Source organism: Syzygium oleosum, unplaced genomic scaffold (genome assembly GCF_021117445.2).
Source record: "Syzygium oleosum isolate NSW1041296 unplaced genomic scaffold, Sole_v2.1 Sole_v2.02, whole genome shotgun sequence".
In the NCBI taxonomy this organism is placed as follows: Eukaryota; Viridiplantae; Streptophyta; class Magnoliopsida; order Myrtales; family Myrtaceae; genus Syzygium; species Syzygium oleosum.
In genome coordinates, this window is record NW_026607486.1 from 23,300,369 (window position 1) to 23,326,090 (window position 25,722).

Here is a 25,722-nt window from a genome sequence, read left to right on the forward strand (position 1 = left end):
CTTCTGACCAAAACAAAATTTGATGTTCATGTTTAAGGCAGATCAACTTCTAATGCATAAAATCGAGAAGACAACAAACAAATCAGGACTGATATTTTGAGCCCTTCCACCTTTGAATAAATATACAAACTTTACATTTGATTGGGACTGAGAAAACAAAAAACAAAATAAAAATCTATGATCTCTAACAATGACTGATGATGACGCACGATGTGTGGTGCATAGCATGTGGGTCGTCCGAGTCATTTTCACTAATGTCCATAAGCCTCGCCTGTTAGTTTTGACTCCTTCAGAGTCCGAATCCGACTTCCTCTCGGATTCAACTGCACCAAAATCAAACGCCGCCTGGTGAGACTCCCCCCTCCATCTGTAGTCGTCCACCATTCATTACGATGTTTAACATTTTTGTTCTGCGGACCTAATTGTCAACGTTCTCGTTCAGATGGACAGTTGCCTGAAACCCGATCCTGACGAACGTGATGAGCCAAACGGGAGAAAATTAGAAGTTGGGTGTGTGTTAGTCTCCTCCTCCTCCTGTCAAATTTCCCCAACCCCCACCACCTTTTTTTTAATTCTTTCCTTTTCATTTTAATCAAGGCTTATACGATGCAGGAGCTGTTACATTTCCTAATATGCGTTGAGGATCTGTCGATGTCGGAGATGTTGCACATGCGCATATTCGAGCTCTTGAACACCCTTCAACTAGTGCCGGGTACTGCATAGTAGGATAACTCCTATACGCTCACGACGGTTTGAAGACCTTGCACAAGCTTTGTCCAACATTGCACGTCCATGGTGAGTCCTCGCTTTATTTCAACTTCACAAGAAAGGAACATTGTCATTCTACCGTTGATTTATGTAGATTGAATTCAGTGCAAAGGATTTAAAACCAAAAGATCGAGCGACTTGAAAGGACAATGCTCAATTTCCAATCATCTGTACAAGAGGAAATGCAATGTCCTGATGCCAAACTGTTGCCCTGTGAGCCCACCTTTCAGAATGACATGGCTACCAAGACGAACGGCGACGGCATTTGGTGATCTGCAGAATCGAAATTGTATGGTGCATATAATTCGAACACATATGTTCGTTTCTCTTATATGTTATGCTTACCCATAACGTTTTACTAGCCCGGAACTATCAATTATATTGAAACTTTGGCAAAGAACAAAAAAAGAACGGCAATAGAATGAAAAGATGGTCATCTCAGAGAAAATTAGTAACGATGAAAAATGCTGCGAACCTTGACTGACGGAGAACACTGTAAAGTTTAGGGAGCTGTAAAATAATTTTATAAAATTTAACAACTTTTAACTACTAATGGAATCCAAATCTAACATGGAGAATAGTAATTTGAACTTCCAACTCGGCCAAGAGACGAGTCGGTCACAACTCTCAAAGATGTTTGATAAAAATGTCGGAGCCTTTTGCGTATATTATGTGTACTGTAGAACCTTGAATTGATGTATGATCAATCTAAGATTTCCCGTTATTAGCAATCTTGTAATTTTACTATTGGATGCGAGATTTGAAAATGATAAATTCGTTATTTCAAAATTTACGAGAAAAATATCAAAAAAGCTAGGCCTATACCATTGACATTGGTGCCAATTTAGTCTTAAACATTTTTTTTGTGACAATTAGTTCCTAAACCTTTTGTTTTTGCGCCAATTTAGTCCTTCCGGCTAATTTCGGTCGGATTTTGCTGACGTGGACGCCCACCAGTCAGCCACAAGAGCTGACGTGGATAACTTTTACTAATATTTTAATATTTTTTTGAATTTGTATTTCTTTATTTCTTTTCTTTTTCTTTTCCTCCCCTCCCTCTTCCTTCAGCCGGTCGCCGAATTGGCGATCGACCAGAGGCAGGCGAGCCACACCGCAGTGACGGCAAAGGCGAGCCTTGCCATGGCTGAGCGAGGCTTGACCTCGCTAGATCCGGCGAGGTCGGGCCTCGCCCGGCCTTCGCCAAAGGCCGCGACCTCTGGCGAGGGCCAAGCGAGCCTCGCCGATGGTTGAGCGAGGCCCGATCTCGCCGGATCTGGCGAGGTCAAGGCTCGCCCGGCCCTCGCTAGAGGCCGCGACCTTCACCCTCGTGGTCTCTGGTGAGGGTCGGGCGAGCCTTGCCGGCGGCTGGGCGAGGCACGACCTCACCGGATCTGGCGAGGTCAACCCTCGCTCAGCCATGGCAAGGTTCCCCTTCGTCGTCGCTGGTGAGGGCGAGTCTCTCCAGTGGCCGATGTGGCTCGCCAGAGGCCGGCGAGGTCTTCTTGCCCCTGGCCAATTGCCGGTCCGACGACTGACCGAAGGAAGAGGGAGGGGAGGAAAAGAAAAAGAAATAAAGAAATAAAAATTCAAAAAATATTAAAATATTATTAAAAGTTATCCACGTCAGCAAAATCCGGTCAAAATTAGCCGGAATGACTAAATTGGCACAAAAACAAAAGGTTTATGACTCAATTGGCACCAAAAAAAGATTTAGGATTAAATTAGCACCAATGCAAAAGGTTTAGGACTTTTCTAACACTTTTCCCCAAAATTTACTATTGGATGTGAGTGTGGTAAAATCATTATATTGTTTCTAAGTTACTAACGAATTGACGGGCGAGTTGCCAAATCTAATCGAAGAACAAGTGGTGGAATAGGGTGGCCATTCAAAGTTTCCGCATCCATCTTTCTAATTGAAGAGCAAGGGCAGAATTCCATGGCGTTACACGACCCTCGAACGGCACCAAAGCATAATGCAGCTGAGATGAACATGTAGATGCCTACTATGAACGTGTTTGGAAAGATTTAGCCAATGTAGATAACGTCGTAGTGTGACATTGATAAAATTTAGCCAATATAGATGTGGTGTAACATGGAAAAAATTTTATCCATGTCACACAATGGCATTGTCCAATGGCCGCGCCAGCTAGATTTTCTCAAATTTGGTGTTGGTGGGACTTGATTAAAAAAATTGGATAAGTAGAAGGACGTGATAAGAAAAAGTAAACGATTCGAAGAACTGTGTAAGTACAGGAACGAAGAGTAGAGTTCGGCTTTTTTATTACAGTAGTTACCAAATCTTTCAGAAATACACCACCAAGGAAAAGATAACGGAAGTCACCCTCAGTTACGTTACAACTGAAGGATAGATTCGAGTAATAAACTACTTTACACATCCTTGGCCATGATGGATAAAATACTAAACAAAGATTAGATAGACTTATTATGATATGCATTAATATTGATAATCCAGGCACGAGCACGGAGCTCGACTATTTGGAAATCCAGTAAATACCCCTTAAGTCTCATGAAGAGGCAAATTCAGTCTTTAGTTTGAATATGCGACTCCGACCCACAATAGTTTACACGCAATTAATGGAAAGTTACATGGGCTATATCGAAACGAATATTTCCTAGAGTCGCGGCATCGCAAGACATTTCTTTGAGCCGTCGCCAATTCAGAAAAGTAAGTTGCCTTTGAGTCAGGCATGACACAAGTGATCAAATAGTTTGGCCAGTGCCCAACACTTGTGGTCAAGAGTAGGTGTTCGTTCAAAGTTTCTCCATCTATCTTCTCTGATTGAAGGATTTAAGTCTGTCAGACATGTGATTCAAGTTGAATACTATCTAAAAGCAATCCAAGATGATTTTTTACCTTATATATATGTAGATTGCAATCGGTATATACCATCTGAAGGCACAGGAGAAGAAGATTCAGCTCCAAGGATAGCAGGGGAAGAGAGGGAAAATGAGCACAACGGAGAAGGTGGTTTGTGTAACTGGAGGGGCCGGTTACGTAGCATCCTGGCTCATCAAGTTGTTGCTTCAGAGTAGCTATACAGTCAAAGCGACTGTGCGCTCACCAGTAAGTTCATAGTTTTATCTTCGAGTTTTGTTCTTGACAATTTTTTTGTTTTAGTTTAATCATTCTGATGCAAGGACTTCGTACCAAATTCCGCTTTTATCAGGAAGTGCGCTTTTGTAATCATCTCTTACCTTTTGGGTTCACTCGCATATGCATGTATGTACTTGGAAGTGCGTCAGTGCATATACTTTTTTGTCTGTGTGCTTTTGGAGCCGCTGGCGATATAACATGTTCCGGAGTTCACTACCTAAAGAGTTAAACCCTTGCCATATTTGAATCCATTACATCTTAATCCTGGTTTATATAGTAAAGGATATATTGCACCTCCAGTCCAGATCAAGTACAAAGCATGTGTCATGATTCAATAATCTGATGTCATTCTATCAGAAGGGACTTAGATTGTGATCTATCAAATCTAATTCTGCATTCGTATATGTGCATATAAGCAGGTGATCCACGGAAGACGCAACATCTTCTGGCACTTGAAGGGGCCAAGGAGAGACTCCATTTGTTTAAAGCAGAATTGCTCGAAGACGGTTCCTTTGACTCGATAGTCGATGGGTGCAGAGCTGTTTTTCATACAGCATCACCTGTGGTTTTCTCAGCTTCCGATCCCCAGGTGTCTGCATATTTCAGTTCATTTCACTTTGCACTGCAGATGCTTCTTGGGCGATTCGGTGAAATCGTACTGATGATCTCCTTCATATTGCAGGCTGAAATAGTGGATCCAGCAGTCAGAGGCACCTTAAATGTTCTCAAATCATGTGCAAAAGTCCCTTCTATCAAGCGAGTGGTCGTGACCTCCTCCATGGCTTCAGTAGTGTACAATGGAAAACCTCTGACCTCTGATGTGGTAGTTGATGAAACATGGTTCTCTGATCCGGTTTTCTGTGAGCAATCAAAGGTAAGATACTTTTCTTGATATTGTTAGCCTCTTTTGCTTGGTCCGTTGTTCATGATCTCGTTCATCGCAATGTTGTGGCTCTGCTATTTTCGGCTTTGGTATGTGCTCTCCAAAACCTTGGCGGAGAAGGCTGCTTGGGAATTTGCAAAAGAGAAGAGGATCGATCTGGTCATGATGAACCCAGGACATGTGATTGGCCATCTTTTGCAGCCTACTGCCAATCTCTCAGTGGAATTGATATTGAACTTTGTCAATGGTATTACTTAATGGTTTCTAGGTCACATGTACTATATTCCATGGAATGGTTCATTCTTCCACACATCATGTCAGCATTTGGCATCTCTTTAGGTTCTGAAATTGACCAGTGGAGAATTCATTCAACGTCATAATTGCATAATCACATGTAATCCATTTCCATGTGCAAGAAGAAACACAGTCGCACGAGGAAATTCATTTTCCTTTAAAAAATGGTGTCTGCAGTGGGAATAATCGAGGCATGTTTGATGTAGGAACTGAAGAATATCCCAATGCGTCCTACGGATTTGTTGATGTCCGAGATGTTGCACAAGCACATATTCAAGCTCTTGAAAACCCTTCAGCCAGCGGCAGATATTGTGTAGTTGGAGGAATAATGCACCGTCACAAGGCCTCGAAGATCTTGCGCCATCTTTATCCCACATTGCACCTCCCAGAAATGTAAGGTCCCATTTTTGTTTTAGTCCGTAGATTAAATCGTAACTTTTTTTTCTTATGAGCAAGTCGAGAAGTGGTCTTTTGTCGAGCATATACACTAACGTTAGCCGATGCTGCACGAATCATGCATTTTGAACACAGATGTGAAGACGACAAGCCTACTGTGCCAACTCATAAGATATCAAGGGAAAAAGTAGAAGGTTTGGGCGTGAATTTCACACCTCTGGAAGTTAGCCTAAGAGACACTGTCGAAAGCCTCAAGGAGAAAGGTTTCCTCTCTTTCTGAGCTTTTCCTTTGGAGGTCGGCCTAAACGACACCGTCGGGAACCTCAAGGGCGAAGGCGGAGCCTCTCTGTTTGAGCTTTTCTCGATCAACGACGCTGACCGCATAGTCATACTCGAAAGGTTTCACATAATGTATTGTATTTTTCTTCTAGTTACCGTCGTTGGGCCATGTATGGTGTCTCGTACACTTGTTGAATAGAGCTTTGCATCTCTAAACTTGAAAGATGATGCAACGCTGAATGTCTATCCTTTGAGTTCTATTGTCTTAGCTCATCTGCAGCGGTAAAAGTTCTCTTGAGTTAGGGTGAAGTAATATGTCTAGAAGCGGTCCAATGACCGCGGTGGCGTGGTGATTGTACGCGAATTTTGTTTATATTCAATAACAATATCGGGATAATTGAATGTACTGACATTGGAAGGATTTTATGGAAAAATCGAGCGAGTTAAAGAGCTCAATATATCCGAGAAAAAGTTTGAGGATCCGATTACAAAATAAGAGAAGCATAAATTAAGGGTTCAAATATGATTTATCCCAAATCAAGAATTAAATAAGTACAACCACTTGATTTTTTTTTCTGTTGACTGAAAATATAAAAGAAAATTCCAAATTGACATCTCAAAGCTTAAAATAAAGCTGCTTATGAGGAGTTGCAAGAGTTCCTCTTGAACTTGAGGGCGCGCCCCCAGGATATTGGAAAGCAATGCGAACCTTTGGGCTCAAAGAAATGGAAAAATCTGAACTTTTCAAAGAAAAGTCCAAACGGAAGTGTAAATTATCATTCAGAAAGGGGGTCGACTCGATCGGTACAGTAATGTCGCATGCGTAATGGCTTACGAGTTGCAAGAAGCCATCTGTCGTCAGTCAAACGCGACAAAAATGGGTTTGGATCGTGACCAATATTTGGTTTTTATAAGTCTATCTGCTCCACCTCCGAGTCTCCATTATTTGTTCACTCTCACCGGACCACACGGAGACGAGACCAGTGCGTGCGAACTCCACTGGTTCTGGTGCCAAGAACCAGAGAAGATGAGCAGTGCAGAGAAGGTAGTGGGCGTGACCGGAGGGTCGGGCTACATAGCTTCTTGGCTGATCAAGCTCTTGCTCCACCGTGGCTACACTGTTCGAGCCACAGTCCGAGACCCATGTAAAAAAAAAGTTCCCTTTCTTTACTCTCTGCTCTTTTAGCCTTCTTGGGCATTGTCAAGCTGTTGAAATTTGATAACTCGCATGAAGTTGTGTCGAAACCTTTTGTTAGTGTGAAACCATCATGTTATTGCTTTTCTCTGAGAGAAAGAAGAATTTTGGTAGCTTCGTTAGTGTTGTGTTGTAGATTGCCCTCTAATCTATATATCTGCCCAAGAAAGTTCAAATCTTTTTGCATCCTGTTCGACTTTGTTGGAGGAGCGGCACGCTTAAATCATCGTTTAGATTCCGGATTCTTGATTTACTATAATTCTCGTGTCGGTTTTGCATAAGTGAATCGAGGAAACTCTTCTTGTTCCACCTATGCCTTTCTGACTATAGATGCTACTAATGTGTCAGTGAGGGTGCTTGCAAGTTTTTGAATTTCAATCAGTTGAACAGAGATTTCTTATTCTTGTGCGTGTGCAACAGCCGACCCAAAGAAGACAGGACACCTTCTGGCACTCGAGGGGGCTAAGGAGAGGCTGCATTTAGTCAAAGCGGAATTGCTGGAAGAAGGGTCTTTTGACTCCGTAGTCGATGGATGCGAATGTGTTTTTCACACTGCATCCCCTGTTCTGCTCTCAGCTGCTGACCCCCAGGTGCTTCAATCTTGCCATGCCAATCATCTTTCATGATTTGTTATGTGTTTAAATTCCAACATTGTCCTTGCTTTCCTTAATAAGTAGATAGATCACGGACAAACGATTCCATTCCGTGTGGAAGGGGGTTTGCGTTTCTTCTGCCACGATGAGTTTAGTTTCGTTTTTCTGATACTTTTTATGAGAATTTTCTAAATGATTTCTTCTATTGCATAACTCAGGCTGAAATAATCGATCCTGCCCTAAAAGGCACCCTTAATGTTCTAAGATCGTGCGCCAAAGCCTCTTCTATCAAGAGAGTGGTTGTGACGTCCTCTATGGCTGCAGTTGCATTCAGTGCAAAAACTCTGACTTCGGGCGTTATCGTTGATGAGACTTGGTATTCAGATCCAGAATTTTGCGAGAAATCCAAGGTTCGTGTATCAAAATTTCCTGACAATATTGCTGTCCATTTCTTTCACCTGTGAAATTTTACTGTTAGAATTACATTCAAAGTTCCTGTTACACGGTGAAACTGGTAAAATGCTGATCCTGAGAGGAGTTGGGACATCAGGGAACATTTCTCTCTTAAATTACATAGCTTTCACTAGACACTTTTTACGGATGCCCGAACCAAGGAATGCCAGTCTCATCGCTGACAGTTGTTTGGGTTACTCTTACAATTTAGTCTGGCACAATGGTAGATGCTACATATGCTTGTTGAAGATAACAGTTTCTATATACTTCGATTCCCGGAGGAGAATTACTTATCTTTCGTTTCCTTTAATTGGTAATCTCCGAATGGCTTAGATGACATCGAATGAAGTCCCTGTCACGTCAATGGTTATTTTTTTTTTGGGTTGAACATGTCGATGATTATTATATGTGTTGAATGAGGCTAAAGATTCTAACAATCTAACTTTGATTTATCAATCTTCAGCTCTGGTATATGCTTTCAAAAACCTTAGCAGAGAAGGCGGCTTGGGAATTTGCCAAAGAGAATGGAATTGACCTTGTCACGATAAACCCGGGATATGTGATCGGCCCTTTCTTGCAGCCCACTGTTAATTTCACCGTGGAGACAATACTGAACTTCACTAATGGTATCATTATCATCTGGCCATAAATTATGTTTGTTATTAGATCTTTGCCATTTTATTTCAGAGTGACTCCGTCAAACATTGGTGCTTACTTGTTCTCATTACCCACAAGATAACCTCAAGGAGTTACGATAGAACTATCTTTCTGATTGAAGACGATATCAGTGAAGTTGTATGCCCTCAATCATACTTATTAGTTATGGCCACATGTGTCCCAAGGTGTATTTCTCCATTAGCCCGTGGAATAGCTATCCTTCTTTGCTTGTAAACTGAATTTGGCAACATGAGGTCCTGAGGCCCTTACATTCTATTTACTGAATCTGGCTTATGATGTGAAGCGTCTGCTTAATTGGCTGCACAGCACACTATTATAATCAGTTCTGGTAGATTTCCACATGGGACATAGTTTTAAACTACTGGCAGAAGCATCCAGTATAAAGTTGTCTCGACATTTGCATGGGTGTAATTGAGGCTTATCCTGCAGGAGCTCGAACATTTTCAAATACATGCTATAGATTTGTCGATGTCAGAGATGTGGCACTTGCACATATTCTAGCTTTTGAAAATCCTTCAGCTGGCGGAAGATATTGCATAGTAGGAGAAGTCGTACACTGTCATGATGCTCTACAGATATTGCGCAATCTCTACCCCACATTGCACCTCCCCGAGAAGTAAGTTATCATTCTTCCTTAATTCTTAACTTATCTTCTGTCAAACTACTGGGCATCCAAGAGATCACGGTTGTTTTGTGCAGATGCGAAGATGAGAAGCCTTTCTCGTCGAAGTATGAGGTATCAAGAAAGAAGGCAGAAGCTCTGGGTGTCAACTTCACTCCATTGGAGGTGAGTCTGAGAGATACCGTCGAATGCCTCAAGGAGAAGGGATTCATCTCTGTCTAGGCCGTTGCTCAAAACAGCATATCACAAGCTAATAATGACTTGTGGACCTGTGTGGTCTGTCCTCAGCTTTTTAGTTCCTCAATAATACAATTATTATGAAGAATGTATCATTACTTTCACAGATAACTTTCCCAGTTTTTCCCAGCTAATCTTGAAGTAATTATTGTTTACTTTCTTTGTGTAATTTGCCTGCCGAAACGACTCAGCATGGAGTACATCAGAAATAATCTTTTAGACTTTGTAAGCAATGTTGAAAACTTGTGAGATAATTTGAGTTAATGATTCGACCTAGCGGTTAATCCAAGAAGGCTCCTTTCTGGCCAACGTACTTGACTGCCATTATATGTAAAGCAAATTGGAAAATTGAAGGGTTCGCTATAACTTGGATATGAATATCAAAGGCTGATTCTGCCCATAACTTATATTACCAAAATAGTTGTGACTCATGATACTCTGAAATAACACAGCATTGAACAGTGTTTCTTAGCTTAACAAAACCTTAAGAATATAAGCCGGATTGTTAGTAGACAATGCATACTGGCTGCGACTGCCATCCTGATGCAAGAGAGCTTTACACGACCAAATTGCATCCAAACTTGCGGTACCTGATCATTGAGTGTGCACTTTATGTCTTCGGCCGTAATATGGGTTACCAAACAATCAATTCTTCACTTCTGATGAAAGCATTTGAGCTGCCATCTCATTTCGTTTGCATATGTAATGGGTCTGATAAGCCTTTGTATAACTCCATATGCATTACCCCATCCATAGCTTCAACCGAAGGGTTCATCAACGGTTATAACGCAGCGGAATATAGAACCCTAGACAGGATCCATGTGTATATTGAAATCGAGACAGAAGTTCAATACTTACCTTTTACATTCGAACGTAAATTGACAATTGATTGTGTCTAGATTAGCGTCCCAAGTGTTGCGCCTCTACCGGTATCCACACACGCGAACAGAAGTCTCCAACGATCCAAGTGCTAGCTAAAGATCTTGAAGTTTCTTTTCTTCAACGCCTTTTGATTTTCGATATTCTATCAAAAAAACCCTAGACAGAGAACGATTCTCTATCTATTTATACAGCCTCATTATCCAGCGGAATTAAAAGAAGTGGGCCAGGCGATTTGGGCCCGCCAAACCGTCCACCTTCAATCGTACATTTAATCGTTATCTTATAACGCACACGACCGCGTAGATAAGTTGAATAGGAGAATAAATTAAAATCTATTTCTTATTTTAAGTAGATCCCGGCGCACAGAAAATATTAACTCAGTTCGCTTTTGTGTGTGACCCTATAGGTTCACTAAACATTAGCAGTGTGCTCAAAACCCTTTTTGGCCCACAAGTCATAAGCGGTCTTTAGCAAGACATTATGACTACCTAAGTATAGTGAATGTCGATTTTTCGACACAACATAATCCACAACTAATACTAGAGTATCAACCTTGATTGATTCCTAGGGCAGACCACCAACATCAACACCTTATCTTTACCGCCAGAAGCTACTTTCTCACCATCCGGACTCCAATTGACCGCAAAAACATTCTCATGAGAACACATACTGAAATAAGTAGTCCATGATAGACACACAAACTTAAAACTTATATGATGACAATGTTAAGTGAACAAACCTCATCCGCATGACCTGGAAGATCTTGTTTCAACTTCTTTGTGCGAATATCCCAGATCTAAAAGTAAGCCAAACTTCGAGCGAACATTTAAGCATTCAAATCAGGCAAAAATTCATAATAATCATAACCAATAAAAGGAGTAGACTCCACATGCTATCGACTTTTACAAATAGTTCAATCAGAACCAAAACAAGTAAGAGTACATCACTCAAACTTCTTTACATACTATAGATCATTTCTAATATTATAAAGATCATACTCTGGTTTACAATATCCTCATCACCATATATCGCAAAAGAAGTAACCCTAACATGGTCCAATAGTTGACCACGATAGGAGTGATCAATGACTTGAGCAGGAACCAACACATGGTTCAAAAATAACTTTAAATAGGCCATTGAGATCTCAATGAAAACAAGTTGCACCAGAACAATAGCAAAAACCAAGTAAGAAAATAACCTAATTGCATGCATCATAAATAAAATGATTTCCTCCATAACACATTGATATTATTTTCACAGATAATATTACAAGCTCTCCTATTACAATACTAAGTGACCACACTTAATTTTCTTAAATGCCAGCACATGACGCAAGTTTATTTGGATACTAAATATATTTCTAACTACTTTATGGAAACCCTTCAAAAGCTATATGCTTTGTGCAACTAACCTTCAGAGTAGAGTCTTTGCTCCCGCTCAAAAGAAGTATACTATCTGCAGACCAACTGTGCATTATGTAAATCATGATTAGAGATCATTCTTGAGTGGATAAGACGAGCAACGTTTGAAAATATCTCAAACCTTATCTGATATACAGGCCCGACATGTCCCCTGAATGTAGCAACAAACTTCCCAGTAATACCATTCCACAACTTCACAGATTTATCAAACGAAGCACTAGCAACCCATTGTCCATCAGGTGAAAAATAGACATGATTCACGAGCTGCAAACAAAAAGCATAATTTCCCACATTTAATATGTCAAATTTTACACTTAAGACAGTTCAACGAGGATCTAACGTACTAGCCTCAAGAAAATATTAAGAGGATGTCTCATCTATTGAACCAGTGCCACCAGGACCACAATGTGGAGTGCATCCTTGTTTAGCATCATCGTGCCAATTGATAGTATATCATGGAAGACAGTCTTCTAAATACAGTTAAGACTTAGGGGAATCCAATCACATCATCATGCCAATTGATAGTATATCGTGGAAGACAGTCTTCTAAATACAATTAAGACTTAGGGAATCCAATCACAAAGGAAAAAGCAGGCAGCTGTGAAATCTCTCTCTCTCTCTCTCTCTCTCTCTCACACACACACACACACCTGTTGATGACCGGTCATTCGCGTTTTTGGGTGCTTGCTGGCTGAAGGTTCCCACAAAAACATGGTAAAATCATCAGATCCAGAGACCAATCTTTCAGGAGCATTGCCTTTCATTTTCTTGTACCTTTCTAGTGCAACCTATGTTTATCAACAAAATACAGAAGTTCATATAACAGTTACCAGAAAGTAGAACTAAAAATGTGCATAGACCTGAAGGGAGAGAATCGCCACAAGGGGAGAGAAGATGCACAGAGCAAAAAGACATTGAGCAAAATGTGCATACTAGGTTGTAAGCAAATAATGTGCAGATAGATATAACTGATGCATACTAGGTTGTATAAGCAAAATGTGCAAAGAGAAATAAATGTGTAATTTCTTGCCTCATGATATGAAGATGATTCAACATAATAAAAGTTACCTACTTGCTTCATTTCTTCAGAAGATGAATACTGTTTTCCAGTGTGATCGAAAGCTCCAGTCCGAAGAACATACTCAGTGCTCAGAGCAAGGGAGTTAACCCAGTGTCCATGACCCTACAACAAACATTTTATATATAAGGATGATCATAAAGAAAAGAACAGAGGGATCTAGCAGCAACTTAGATTAAGAATGTGGACTTGGAATAACAGCTTTTTTAGCAGTAGAAACCAAGAAAAGACATAACCACGTGAGCCATAAAAACTAAACTCCAACCTAAATAAGCAGTTCATATCTCGGCGACATAAAAAAATGGTGGTATTTCCATTCTTAACATCAACATCTCCTGAGAACTAAACAATGAAGAAGTTCAAGGACATGATATCACCAATAGCTGGGCTAGACAATATGCCCAATTAGTATTTGGTAGGTCACTAGGTGCCAAACTGCCTCCTCGCACCAAAGAGATCAAGTAAATCGTGCTACTCCAAAGGCACAAATAAATCTAAAGCTTTTGTGGAGAAGAATAAAACAGGCATGCAATGACCATGCAATCTGTATAACAAACTTTATAAAAGATGTTACCTTCAATTCCCTTATCAGCTTCCCCTGGGAAGTTTCCCAGACTTTGATTGTACAGTCCTGGGAGCTGCAAGAAATTTAAAATAATTACTTCATCAGGTAACAAGTAGTAGAAGCAGCAGCAGTTTGGCAAAGTCCAAGGATATTTATTTGCTTGGAAGAAGAATTTACATGTCACCACGTAATCTTAGGTCAATTAGAAGTATGATTTAGTCAAGAAAACTTCTTCATGTTGTTTTTTTTGTTGTTCATGTAGCACGGCACTATCATATGGACATTACTACATCACAAACTGATTAAATATTTATCTCAGGTTTAAGTTGCCTCTCTTGTGTCCCAACTTGTCAGTGGAACAGCTATTCAGGATTGGGAGAGAGAGTTAATGACAAAAATTTAAAACCATTAAGTAAAAGGCAGTTTCACCGACAATTGCCAAAATTAAGGAAGTTGCATACCTAGTATATATTACACCATCTCCTCCCCACTTTACGCACGTAACAGCTACAGTGTGACCGCTCCGACATATTACACATTTCCTTAGTGTTACGTCCCATATGCGGGCATCACCATCTTTACTAGAACTCACAAAGTGACGGCTCGGTGAACTCAGATGGACTGGTTCCCAAGATATACCGGTGATCCATTTCTTGTGGCCCTGACATAAAGCAGATTCAATGTCTTAGTGGCACAGAGACTATTCTTGCTATGCAAAAGCCACTTCAACACCTCACAAATTAATGTCAAAAACGGTAAAGGATGTCAGAAAGCTTCCTCAACAAAAATGGTACACCATTTATCTCTTCCCACAGATGCGAAGCTACACAATAAACTGTACTTACTACGCTAAACTTATGAATATCATCCAAATTAACGCCAACACTGCTCCCACTTATTTTGCCACAAGTATAAAATTAGAAGCGGCATATTTGTGCTTTTATCCACCATTTCATCATCAATATGGAGAGTTATAAACCAAGAAATATTAATAGGAAATGGAGTTCCATGGAATCCTTGCGGGAAGTATTCTCAAACATAGAAGTGTAACACCAAATGTCCAAAACTATTTAGTCTGAACAACTTTCCATAAAATAGATTTAGCACCAAGTTAAATAAAGTCTTAAAAGTAGCAAATTGCATTAAAAACCCCAAACTTTATCTTATGTCCCAAATCTACCCCAAATTTTTTTGGGAAAATTTCAATTAAGGGCCCCAAGTGGGGTCAAATTCTCAAAAGAGGGCCCAAAGTGAACATAGTGTCAAATAAGGGCCTAAAGTGTTCAATCAGTCTCAAATAAGGACTCGAAATGCCCAAAAAGTTTCAAATAAGGACCTGAGTCGCCGGCCGGCGAGAATGTTACTGTTTTGGCACCGGAACAGTAACTTTTTTATTATCTCTTCTTTTCTGTTTTTTTCCTTTTCCTTTTCTTTTTTTTTCTTCTCTTCCTCCGCCGGCCATAGCCGGGGCCGGCGGAGGTCGCCGGCCTCAGGCGAGGCCGCCCTTGTCGGCATCGGGCGAGGGTCGCCCTCGCCTGGGCTGGGCGAGGTCAGCCTCGCTAGTTGCCGGCGAGGTCGAGCCTCGCCAGATCTGGCGAGGGCTCGGCCCCATCGGTCGCTGGCGAGGCTCGACCTCGCCAGCGTCGGGCGAGGCCGGCCTCGCCTGCAACGGCAAGGCCGGCCTCGCCCGACGCCGGCGAGGTCGAGCCTCGCCAAGGCCGGCGTGGGCCGAGCCGTCGCCAGATCGCCCGACGCCGGCGAGGTCGAGCCTCGCCACATCCGACGAGGGCTCGACCTCGCCGGCGTCAGGTGAGGCCGGACTCGCCTGCAACGGCACGGCCGGCCTCACCCGACCTCGCCCAGCAACGATGAGGCTCGACCTCGCCGGCGTCGGGCGAGGCCGGCCTTGCCGTTGCGGGCGAGACCGGCCTCGCCCGACGCCGGCGAGGTCGACCTCGCCCGGCCCGGGCAAGGGCGGCCCTCGCCCAACGCCGGCGAGGGCGGCCTCGCCTGAGGCCAGCGACCTCCACCGGCCCCAGCTATGGCCAGCGGAGGAAGAGAAGAAAAAAAAAAGAAAAGGAAACGGAGAAGAAAAAAAACAGAAAAGGAAAAAATAATAAAAAAATTTAAAAAGTTACTGTTCCGATGCCGGAATACTAACATTCTTGCTGGTCGGCGGGCATTTTGGCCGGCCGGCGACCCAGGCCTTTATTTGAGGCTTTTTGGGCACTTCGGATCCTTATTTGAGACTGATTGAATACTTCAGGCCTTATTTAACACTATGTTCACTTTGGGCCCTCTTTTGAAAATTTGACCCCACTTGGGGCCCTTAATTAAAATTTTCCCAATTTTTTTCTATCTCATAAAAAGTCACCAACTTTCATTTTATACCTAAATCTATCCTCTATTATTTTTCCATCCAATTATACCCTTAGACTCTGATGTGTCATCTATTTGTCATTTTTTACACGTTAGTTTAGTTAAATTTTTTTTCTCCTTCCTTTTACCGCCGCCATGGACACTGTTCATCGTCTTCTTAGCATAGACATGCTCGGCCATAGTTCATCGGCGCTCACCCATCGCCACCCAGAACTCCGACGCCACACCACGACCTCCGACAACCCCTCCACGACTGTGGGCAGTCGTCAGAATCAACTCCGACAGTCTCAACCGAGACCCCTATTTTCGGTTCCAATTTTTCAAGCTTCAAGAAGGCATTTTTATTGGCCATTACCTTCGCTCAGTCATCCCCGCAGCTTTGTAGAATTATTTCATGCTCGGACGAAAACAGAACAAGCCCAAGCTCTTCTCTCTCTCACTCTGTGCTCTATGGTCGGCCTCCATTAATGGAGGTTGCCACCCGCGATTGAGGCACGCAACCTCACATTTGAGTTAATCTCTCCTCTTAAGCTCAACAAAATGGAACCAAGACTCAGTTTCGCACATGCCTTTGAGCTCTAACTCACATAATCACTTCAAAATCGAATCATTTTGGCCTCAAAGATCTTGAGGGAGACCTTGATTTCAACCATTTTCAGTCGTTAAAACTCTCGGAACTTGAACTTATTTTTGGTAAGTCTCACTAAAATGCATCAAGACCCATCATCACTATTTCAACCCGCGACGAGTCCTTAATTTCCAGAGCAAGAATAGCTAAAATGCCCTCCCTGTGATTCCATCGGTACCAAGTTCTGCTACTAAAATAGCTCCAACCTCTTTTAGTCGCGCCACTTTTGCAAGAGCTATTGTGCCTACAGGACTGCCGGCGGTGCCCTCTGCAACATCCCCGTCGAACGCAGCATCCCGAAGGCCATCGGTTGATGTCATGGCTAGGTTGATGGTGGTTTGTTATGACAAAAGTAAAAAGGATAAGAAGAAAGGAAAAAAATGAAAAAAAAAATTTATTTGGAAGATTAGAATGACGTGGAACTCACAAGTCAAATTCTAAGGGTATAACTGGACAAAAAATAACAGAGGGCAGATTTGGGAAGAAAGTAGAAGTTTGTGATTTTTTATGAGATAAAAAATAGTATGGGGTAGAATTGAGACATTACCTATAGTTTGGGGTTTTTAATGAAATTAGGCCGAGTTGGACTTTTCACCAAATTTTCCCTGTGAGATAGAGACCCAACTGCACATGGAAACTCATTTTCCTACCAAAGTGCACTTTGCTGTTGTGTTGTGACTACAAAGAGCATAATTTGAGGCTTATACAATGCAGGAGCTCGAACCTTTCCCAGCATCTCTTACAAATTTGTTGATGTCAGAGATGTGGCACATGCACATATTCTTGCTCTTGAAAATCCTTCAGCTTGCGGCAGATATTGTATGGTTGGAGAAGCCATACATTGTCATGGCGTTTTGGAGATCCTGCACAACTTTTATCCTACACTGCACATCCCTGAAAAGTAAGCCCCCACATTTCTTCAATGTCTAAAGAGAGGTACATTTTATGAGGATCCCTAGAAGAAGTCCTATCTACTGCACATCAACATTATTAATGGTGCATGATTCATTGTTAACGCAGATGTGAAAATGACGAACCATTCGAGTTGGCTCCTCGCGTGTCAAGGCAACAGATTGAAGGTCTGGGTGTGAAGTTCATTCCTTTGGAGGTCAGCCTAAGAGACACTGTGGAAAGCCTCAAGGAGAAAGGCTTCCTCTCTGTCTGAGCTTCCTGACAAGCGACAAGGAAAACCCTATACTTCACCGGCATATATACAGTTTCCATGAACTTATAGTCATAATAAGCTTCCGGTAAAATTTAATGCTTCCCTCTTATTAGACTCCATCGAAGCATGCATGATGTCTTATAGTCACTTGCTCAGTGTAAGTTTGCAGATTCTAAACTTGAAAGTTGATGAACATTGTCTGTTGAAGCAATTTTCTGCTTTTGCCAGTGATTTCTATTTCTAGCTTCATGTCCGCCTACTTTTAACAACCTGAGGTTTTGTATGTGAGTTGAGGTGAAGCTATGCCCCGTGTTTGTTCTGGGACAGAAAAGGCAACCTCTAACATGGATGATGGGGAATCCTGAGAACCATTCATGGTTAGACAAAAAGCCAAAAGAATCGCTGGGAAGGTGAGATGTCGATCATTCCCATGTTCTGTTTGAAAGGCTTTTCATTAATCTACTCCTACAACGGGTCAAATGATGAATGACTAATAATAGGGCCACTAATCTCCACACTAATTTCTGGTTGGTGCTCCACCATAATCGATCACAGTAAAGCTGCACTTTAGTTTCTTGCGTGGTGCACGATGATCAAATTTAATTTTTAAAGGCAATGACATGTGATTGGCCCTCCTGGAATAGTCCATATATTGATACTTTCCATCTCTATCCCTACTGGGCTTCTGGGAATAGCTCTTCTTCTTGCTTTAAAAATTATGCGAGTTTTGGTGATTGAGCTCTGATTGTGCTATAATGCTATGATAAATCCGTTCTTGCGGAACGAGAGAGTCTCTACATGCTATACTAAGTTGATTTATTTTTCAGATTTGAAGAATTTCCTTCTGACCAAAACAAAATTTGATGTTCATGTTTAAGGCAGATCAACTTCTAATGCATAAAATCGAGAAGACAACAAACAAATCAGGACTGATATTTTGAGCCCTTCCACCTTTGAATAAGTACACAAACTTTACATTTGATTGGGACTGAGAAAACAAAAAACAAAATAAAAATCTATGATCTCTAACAATGACTGATGATGACGCACGATGTGTGGTGCATAGTATGTGGGTCGTCCGAGTCATTTTCACTAATGTCCATAAGCCTCGCCTGTTAGTTTTGACTCCTTCAGAGTCCGAATCCGACTTCCTCTCGGATTCATCTGCACCAAAATCAAACGCCGCCTCGTGAGACTCCTCCCTCCATCTGTTGTCGTCCACCATTCATTACGATGTTTAACATTTTTGTTCTGCGGACCTAATTGTCCACGTTCTCGTTCAGATGGACAGTTGCCTGAAACCCGATCCTGACGAACGTGATGAGCCAAACGGGAGAAAATTAGAAGTTGGGTGTGTGTTAGTCTCCTCCTCCTCCTGTCAAATTTCCCCAACCCCCACCACCTTTTTTTTAATTCTTTCCTTTTCATTTTAATCAAGGCTTATACGATGCAGGAGCTGTTACATTTCCTAATATGCGTTGAGGATCTGTCGATGTCGGAGATGTTGCACATGCGCATATTCGAGCTCTTGAACACCCTTCAACTAGTGCCGGGTACTGCGTAGTAGGATAACTCCTACACGCTAGCGACGGTTTGAAGACCTTGCACAAGCTTTATCCAACATTGCACCTCCATGGTGAGTCCTCGCTTTATTTCAACTTCACAAGAAAGGAACATTTTCATTCTACCGTTGATTTATATAGATTGAATTCAGTGCAAAGGATTTAAAACCAAAAGATCGAGCGACTTGAAAGGACTGCTCAATTTCCAATCATCTTTACAAGAGGAAATGGAATGTCCTAATGCCAAACTGTTGCCCTGTGAGCCCACCTTTCAGAATGACGTGGCCACCAAGACGAACGGCGACGGCATTTGGTGATCTGCAGAATCGAAATTGTATGGTGCATATAATTCGAACGCATGTGTTCGTTTCTCTTATATGTTATGCTTACCCATTACGTTTTACTAGCCCGGAACTGTCAATTATATTGAAAGTTTGGCAAAGAACAAAAAAAGAACGGCATTAGAATGAAAATAGGGTCATCTCAAAGAAAAGTAACAATGAAAAATGCCGCGAACCTTGACTGACGGAGAACACCGTAAAGTTTAGGGAGCTGTAAAATAATTTTATAAAATTTAACAACTTTTAACTACTAATGGAATCCAAATCTAACATGGAGAATAGTAATTTGAACTTCCAACTCGGCCAAGAGACGAGTCAGTCACAACTCTCAAAGATGTTTGATAAAAATGTCGGAGCCTTTTACGTATATTATGTGTACTGTAGAACCTTGAATTGATGTATGATTGATCTAATATTTCCCGTTATTAGCAATTTTGTAATTTTACTATTGAATGCGAGATTTGAAAATGATAAAATCATTATTTCAAAATTTACGGGAAAAGTATCAAAAAGTCATAGACCATTGACATTTTGGGTTCCTCTAGTGCTAAAAATGCAGCAGAATCTATAAATCGAAACCCTAGACAGGATCCATGCGTATATTGAAATCTAAACAGAAGTTCGATATGTACCTTTTGCAGATCGAAGGTAAATTGACAATCGATTGTGTCTGGAATAGCAGCCCAAGTGTTGCGCCTCTACGGGTATCCACACACACGAACCGAAGTCTCCAACGATCCAAGTGCTAGCTAAAGATCTTGGACTTCTTTTTCCTGATCGCTTTTGATTTTCGAGACTCTCTCAAAGATATCTGAATAGAGAACGATTCTTTTCGTATTTTCTTGAAGGCGTTTTTTTCTTAGGGTTTTTTTTGTCACCCACACGCTATATATATATATATATATATATATATATATATATATATATATATATATATATATATATATATCCTCATTATCTACACGAATTAAAAAAAGTGGGGCCGGGCGATTTGGGCCCGCCAAACTGTCCACCTTCAGTCGTACGTTTAATCGTTATCTCATAACGTGCACGACCGCGTAGATAAGTTGAATAGAGAATAAATTAAAATCTACTTCTTATTGTAAGTAGATCCCGGCGCACAGAAAATATTAACTCAGTTCGCTATTATGTGGGACCCTGTAGGTTCACTAAATATTAGCAGTGTGCTCAAAACCTTTTTTGGCCTACAAGTCATAAGTGGTCTCTAGCAAGACATTATGACTACCTAAGTATAGTGAATGTCGATTTTCTAACACAACCTAATCCACAACTAATATTAGAGTATCAACCTTGATTGATTCCCAGGGCAGATCACTAACATGACATTGGTACCAATTTAGTCTTAAACCTTTTTTTTGTGCCAATTGAGTCCTAAACCTTGTGTTTTGCGCCAATTTAGTCCTTTTGGCTAATTTCGGCCGGATTTTGCTGACGTGGACACCACCAGTCGGCCACAAGAGCTGACGTGGATAACTTTTAGTAATATTTTAATATTTTTTTGAATTTTTATTTCTTTATTTCTTTTCTTTTTCTTTTATTTTCTTTTCCTCCCCTCCCTCTTCCTTCAGCCGGTTGTCGGACCGGCGACCGACCAGAGGCCGGCGAGCCACGTCGCAGTGACGGTGAAGGCGAACCTTGCCATGGCTGAGCGAGGCTTGACCTTGCCAGATCAAGCGAGGTCGGGTCTCGTCCGGCCTTCGCCAGAGGCCGCGAGGTTGCGCCCTTCGCCCTCGCAGCCTCTAGCGAGGGCCAGGCGAGCCTCGCTGATGGTTGGGCGAGGCCCGATCTCATCGGATTTGGCGAGGTCGAGGCTCGCCTGGCCCTCACTAGAAGCCGCGACCTTCGCCCTCACGGCCTCTGGCGAGGGCCAGGCGAGCCTCGCCGGCGGCTGGGCGAGGCACGACCTCACCAGATTTGGTGAGGTCAAGCCTCGCTCAGCCATGGCAAGGCTCCCCTTCGCCATCGCTGGCGAGGGTAAGCCTCTCCGATGGCCGATGTGGCTCACCAGAGGTTGGCGAGGTCTACTGGCCCCTGGCCAGTTGCCGGTCCGACGACCGACTGAAGGAAGAGGGAGGGGAGGGAAAGAAAAAGAAAAGAAAAGAAATAAAAATTCAAAAAACATTAAAATATTATTAAAAGTTATCCACGTCAACGAAATCCGATCAAAATTAGCCGGAATGACTAAATTGGCACAAAAACAAAAGGTTTAGGACTCAATTGGCACCAAAAAAAGATTTAGGATTAAATTAGCACAAATGCAAAAGGTTTAGAACTTTTCTAACACTTTTCCCCAAAATTTACTATTGGATGTGAGTGTGGTAAAATCATTATATTGTTTCTAAGTTACTAACGAATTGACAGGCGAGTTGCCAAATCGTATCGAAGAACAAGTGGTGGAATAGGGTGGCTGTTCAAAGTTTCCGCATCCATCTTTCTGATCGAAGAGCCAGGACAGAATTCCATGGTGTCACACGACCCTCGAATGGCACCAAAGCATAATGCAGCTGAGATGAACATGTAGATGCCTACTATGAACGTGTTTGGAAATATTTAGCCAATGTAGATAACGTCGTAGTGTGACATGGATAAATTTAGCCAATATAGATGTGGTGTAACATGGAAAAAATTTTATCCATGTCACACAGTGGCATTGTCCAATGGCCACGCCAGCTAGATTTTCTCATATTTGATGTCGGTGGGACTTGATTAAAAAAATTGGATAAGTAGAAGGACGTGATAAGACAAAGTAAATGTACATGGACTTGATTCGAAGAATTATGTAAGTACAGGAACGAAAAGTAGAGTTCGGCTACCACCGCTCGCAGCGGCAGCGTTGGCTTGTGCTCTTGTCCCCCCCACAAAGGGATCGGAGTTCGAACCCCAGCGTAGTCGTTAGGGATTCTTAAGTGTGGCGCCGTGGTGGTGGGTCCTGCGCTAGCGTTACCCCAGGTTTACCCCTCCGGCTGTCGGCCATGTGGGGGGTTCCTGGGTTATTAAAAAAAAAAAAAGAGTAGAGTTCGGCTTTTTTATTACAGTAGTTACCAACTCTTTCAAAAATACACCACCAAGGAAAAGATAAATTTTGTAACGGAAGTCACCCTCAGTTACGTTGCAACTGAAGGATAGATTCGAGTAATAAAGGACTTTACACATCCTTGGCCATGATGGATAAAATACTAAACAAAGATTAGATAGACTTATTATGATATGCATTAATATTGATAATCCAGGCACGAGCACGGAGCTCAACTATTTGGAAATCTAGTAAATACCCCTTAAGTCTCATGAAGAGGTAAATTCAGTCTTTAGTTTGAATATGGAACTCCGACCCACAATAGTTTACACGCAATTAATGGAAAGTTACATGGGCTATATCGAAACGAATATTTCCCGGAGCCGTGGCATCCCAAGACATTTCTTTGAGCCGTAGCCAATTCAGAAAAGTAAGTTGCCTTTGAGTCAGGCATGACACAAGTGATCAAATAGTTTGGCCAGTGCCCAACACTTGTGGTCAAGAGTAGGTGTTCATTCAAAGTTTCTCCATCTATCTTCTCCGATTGAAGGATTTAAGTCTGTCAGACATGTGATTCAAGTTGAATACTATCTAAAAGCAATCCTAGATGATTTTTTACCTTATATATATGTAGATTGCAATCGGTATATACCATCTAAAGGCACGGGAGAAGAAGATTCAGCTCCAAGGATAGCAGGGAAGAGAGGGAAAATGAGCACAACGGAGAAGGTGGTTTGTGTAACTGGAGGGGCCGGTTACGTAGCATCCTGGCTCATCAAGTTGTTGCTTCAGAGTGGCTATACAATCAAAGCGACTGTGCGCGACACCAGTAAGTTCATAGTTTTATCTTCGAGTTTTGTTCTTGACAATTTTTTGGTTTTAGTTTAATCATTCTAATGCAAGGACTTCGTACCAAATTCCGCTTTTAGCAGGAAGTGCGCTTTTGTAATCATCTCTTACCTTTTGGGTCCACTCGCATATGCATGTATGTACTTGGAAGTGCGTCAGTGCATATACTTTTTTGTCTGTGTGCTTTTGGAGCCGCTGGCGATATAACGTTCCGGAGTTCACTACCTAAAGAGTTAAACCCTCGTCATATTTGAATCCATTACTTCTTAATCCTGGTTTATATAGTAAAGGATATATTGCACCTCCAGTCCAGATCAAGTACAAAGCATGTGTCATGATTCAATAATCTGATGTCATTCTATCAGAAGGGACTTAGATTGTGATCTATCAAATCTAATTCTGCATTCGTATATGTGCATATAAGCAGGTGATCCACGGAAGACGCAACATCTTCTGGCACTTGAAGGGGCCAAGGAGAGACTCCATTTGTTTAAAGCAGAATTGCTCGAAGACGGATCCTTTGACTCGATAGTCGATGGGTGCAGAGCTGTTTTTCATACAGCATCACCTGTGGTTTTCTCAGCTTCCGATCCCCAGGTGTCTGCACATTTCAGTTCATTTCACTTTGCACAGCAGATGCTTCTTGGGCGATTCGGTGAAATCGTACTGATGATCTCCTTCATATTGCAGGCTGAAATAGTGGATCCAGCAGTCAGAGGCACCTTAAATGTTCTCAAATCATGTGCAAAAGTCCCTTCTATCAAGCGAGTGGTCGTGACCTCCTCCATGGCTTCAGTAGTGTACAATGGAAAACCTCTGACCTCTGATGTGGTAGTTGATGAAACATGGTTCTCTGATCCGGTTTTCTGTGAGCAATCAAAGGTAAGATACTTTTCTTGATATTGTTAGCCTCTTTTGCTTGGTCCGTTGTTCATGATCTCGTTCATCGCATTGTTGTGGCTCTGCTATTTTCAGCTTTGGTATGTGCTCTCCAAAACCTTGGCGGAGAAGGCTGCTTGGGAATTTGCAAAAGAGAAGAGGATCGACCTGGTCATGATGAACCCAGGACATGTGATTGGCCCTCTTTTGCAGCCTACTGCCAATCTCTCAGTGGAATTGATATTGAACTTTGTCAATGGTATTACTTAATGGTTTCTAGGTCACATGTACTATATTCCATGAAGTGGTTCATTCTTCCACACATCATGTCAGCATTTGGCATCTCTTTAGGTTCTGAAATTGACCAGTGGAGGATTCATTCAACGTCATAATTGCATAATCACATGTAATCCATTTCCATGCGCAAGAAGAAACACAGTCGCACGAGGAGATTGATTTTCCTTTAAAAAATGGTGTCTGCAGTGGGAATAATCGAGGCATGTTTGATGTAGGAACTGAAGAATATCCCAATGCGTCCTACGGATTTGTTGATGTCCGAGACGTTGCACAAGCACATATTCAAGCTCTTGAAAACCCTTCAGCTAGCGGCAGATACTGTGTAGTTGGAGGAATAATGCACCGTCACGATGCCTCGAAGATCTTGCGCCATCTTTATCCCACATTGCACCTCCCAGAAATGTAAGGTCCCATTTTTGTTTAAGTCCGTAGATTAAATCGTAACTTTTTTTTCTTATGAGCAAATCGAGAAGTGGTCTTTTGTCGAGCATATACACTAACGTTAGCCGATGCTGCACGAATCATGCATTTTGAACACAGATGTGAAGACGACAAGCCTGCTGTGCCGACTCATAGGATATCAAGGGAAAAAGTAAAAGGTTTGGGCGTGAATTTCACACCTCTGGAAGTTAGCCTAAGAGACACTGTCGAAAGCCTCAAGGAGAAAGGTTTCCTCTCATTTTGAGCTTTTCCATTGGAGGTTGGCCTAAGCGACACCGTCGGGAACCTCAAGGGCGAAGGCGGAGCCTCTCTGTTTGAGCTTTTCTCGATCAACGACGCTGACCACATAGTCATACTCGAAAGGTTTCACATAATGTACTGTATTTTTCTTCTAGTTACCGTCGTTGGGCCATGTATGGTGTCTCGTACACTTGTTGAATAGAGCTTTGCATCTCTAAACTTGAAAGATGATGCAACGCTGAATGTCTATCCTTTGAGTTCTATTGTCTTAGCTCATCTGCAGCGGTAAAAGTTCTCTTGAGTTAGGGTGAAGTAATATGTCTAGAAGCGGTCCAATGACCGCGGTGGCGTGGTGATTGTACGCGAATTTTGTTTATATTCAATAACAATATCGGGATAATTGAGTGTACTGACATTGAAAGGATTTTATGGAAAAATCGAGCGAGTT

The 25,722-nt window shown here is 41.9% G+C and overlaps 4 protein-coding genes and 1 long non-coding RNA gene across 5 annotated transcripts; 4 read left to right on the forward strand and 1 right to left on the reverse strand.

Moving 5' to 3' along the window:
- Positions 1-3,610: 3,610 nt before the first annotated feature.
- LOC130137385 (phenylacetaldehyde reductase-like) lies at positions 3,611-6,132 on the forward strand. The gene is made up of 6 exons (XM_056308365.1): positions 3,611-3,857; positions 4,300-4,472; positions 4,566-4,756; positions 4,850-5,013; positions 5,267-5,453; positions 5,592-6,132. Exons 1-6 carry the CDS (start codon positions 3,737-3,739, stop codon positions 5,734-5,736), a joined length of 981 nt encoding a protein of 326 aa, XP_056164340.1. The 5' UTR covers positions 3,611-3,736; the 3' UTR covers positions 5,737-6,132.
- A 414-nt stretch (positions 6,133-6,546) lies between these two features.
- Positions 6,547-9,666, forward strand: LOC115663277 (phenylacetaldehyde reductase-like). Its single transcript, XM_030585293.2, has 6 exons — positions 6,547-6,880; positions 7,351-7,520; positions 7,742-7,933; positions 8,440-8,602; positions 9,084-9,270; positions 9,354-9,666. The coding sequence occupies exons 1-6, from the start codon at positions 6,562-6,564 to the stop codon at positions 9,496-9,498; spliced, it is 1,176 nt and encodes a 391-aa protein (XP_030441153.2). The 5' UTR covers positions 6,547-6,561; the 3' UTR covers positions 9,499-9,666.
- A 1,423-nt stretch (positions 9,667-11,089) lies between these two features.
- On the reverse strand, positions 11,090-16,786 carry LOC130137346 (notchless protein homolog). The gene is made up of 8 exons (XM_056308152.1): positions 16,645-16,786; positions 13,921-14,143; positions 13,469-13,532; positions 12,889-12,999; positions 12,467-12,604; positions 11,938-12,080; positions 11,807-11,861; positions 11,090-11,191 (listed from the first exon to the last, which is right to left on the reverse strand). The coding sequence occupies exons 1-8, from the start codon at positions 16,784-16,786 to the stop codon at positions 11,105-11,107; spliced, it is 963 nt and encodes a 320-aa protein (XP_056164127.1). The 3' UTR covers positions 11,090-11,104.
- A 270-nt stretch (positions 16,787-17,056) lies between these two features.
- Positions 17,057-17,854, forward strand: LOC130137387 (uncharacterized). Its single transcript, XR_008815832.1, has 2 exons — positions 17,057-17,367; positions 17,487-17,854. It is a non-coding gene; the product is annotated as an uncharacterized LOC130137387 (long non-coding RNA).
- Positions 17,855-23,145: 5,291 nt separating this feature from the next.
- LOC130137383 (phenylacetaldehyde reductase-like) lies at positions 23,146-25,674 on the forward strand. The gene is made up of 6 exons (XM_056308361.1): positions 23,146-23,397; positions 23,845-24,014; positions 24,108-24,299; positions 24,393-24,555; positions 24,809-24,995; positions 25,134-25,674. The coding sequence occupies exons 1-6, from the start codon at positions 23,280-23,282 to the stop codon at positions 25,276-25,278; spliced, it is 975 nt and encodes a 324-aa protein (XP_056164336.1). The 5' UTR covers positions 23,146-23,279; the 3' UTR covers positions 25,279-25,674.
- The last annotated feature ends 48 nt before the right edge of the window (positions 25,675-25,722 follow it).

Excerpts from the sequence above, each read along its gene's own strand:
- LOC130137385 (XM_056308365.1), top strand. The coding sequence starts at position 3,737 with ATGAGCACAACGGAGAAGGTGGTTTGTGTAACTGGAGGGGCCGGTTAC. Across the intron at positions 4,757-4,849 it reads GTTTTCTGTGAGCAATCAAA|GCTTTGGTATGTGCTCTCCA; the intron begins GGTAAGATACTT and ends CTGCTATTTTCG. Across the intron at positions 5,014-5,266 it reads GATATTGAACTTTGTCAATG|GAACTGAAGAATATCCCAAT; the intron begins GTATTACTTAAT and ends TGTTTGATGTAG.
- LOC115663277 (XM_030585293.2), top strand. The coding sequence starts at position 6,562 with ATGGCTTACGAGTTGCAAGAAGCCATCTGTCGTCAGTCAAACGCGACA. Across the intron at positions 6,881-7,350 it reads AGCCACAGTCCGAGACCCAT|CCGACCCAAAGAAGACAGGA; the intron begins GTAAAAAAAAAG and ends CGTGTGCAACAG. Across the intron at positions 7,521-7,741 it reads TCTCAGCTGCTGACCCCCAG|GCTGAAATAATCGATCCTGC; the intron begins GTGCTTCAATCT and ends TGCATAACTCAG.
- LOC130137346 (XM_056308152.1), bottom strand. The coding sequence starts at position 16,786 with ATGACATCAACCGATGGCCTTCGGGATGCTGCGTTCGACGGGGATGTT. Across the intron at positions 14,144-16,644 it reads TATTTTAGTAGCAGAACTTG|ACATTGAATCTGCTTTATGT; the intron begins GTACCGATGGAA and ends TGTGCCACTAAG. Across the intron at positions 11,192-11,806 it reads GCAAAGACTCTACTCTGAAG|ATCTGGGATATTCGCACAAA; the intron begins GTTAGTTGCACA and ends GCTTACTTTTAG.
- LOC130137383 (XM_056308361.1), top strand. The coding sequence starts at position 23,280 with ATGAGCACAACGGAGAAGGTGGTTTGTGTAACTGGAGGGGCCGGTTAC. Across the intron at positions 23,398-23,844 it reads AGCGACTGTGCGCGACACCA|GTGATCCACGGAAGACGCAA; the intron begins GTAAGTTCATAG and ends GCATATAAGCAG. Across the intron at positions 24,300-24,392 it reads TTTTCTGTGAGCAATCAAAG|CTTTGGTATGTGCTCTCCAA; the intron begins GTAAGATACTTT and ends TGCTATTTTCAG.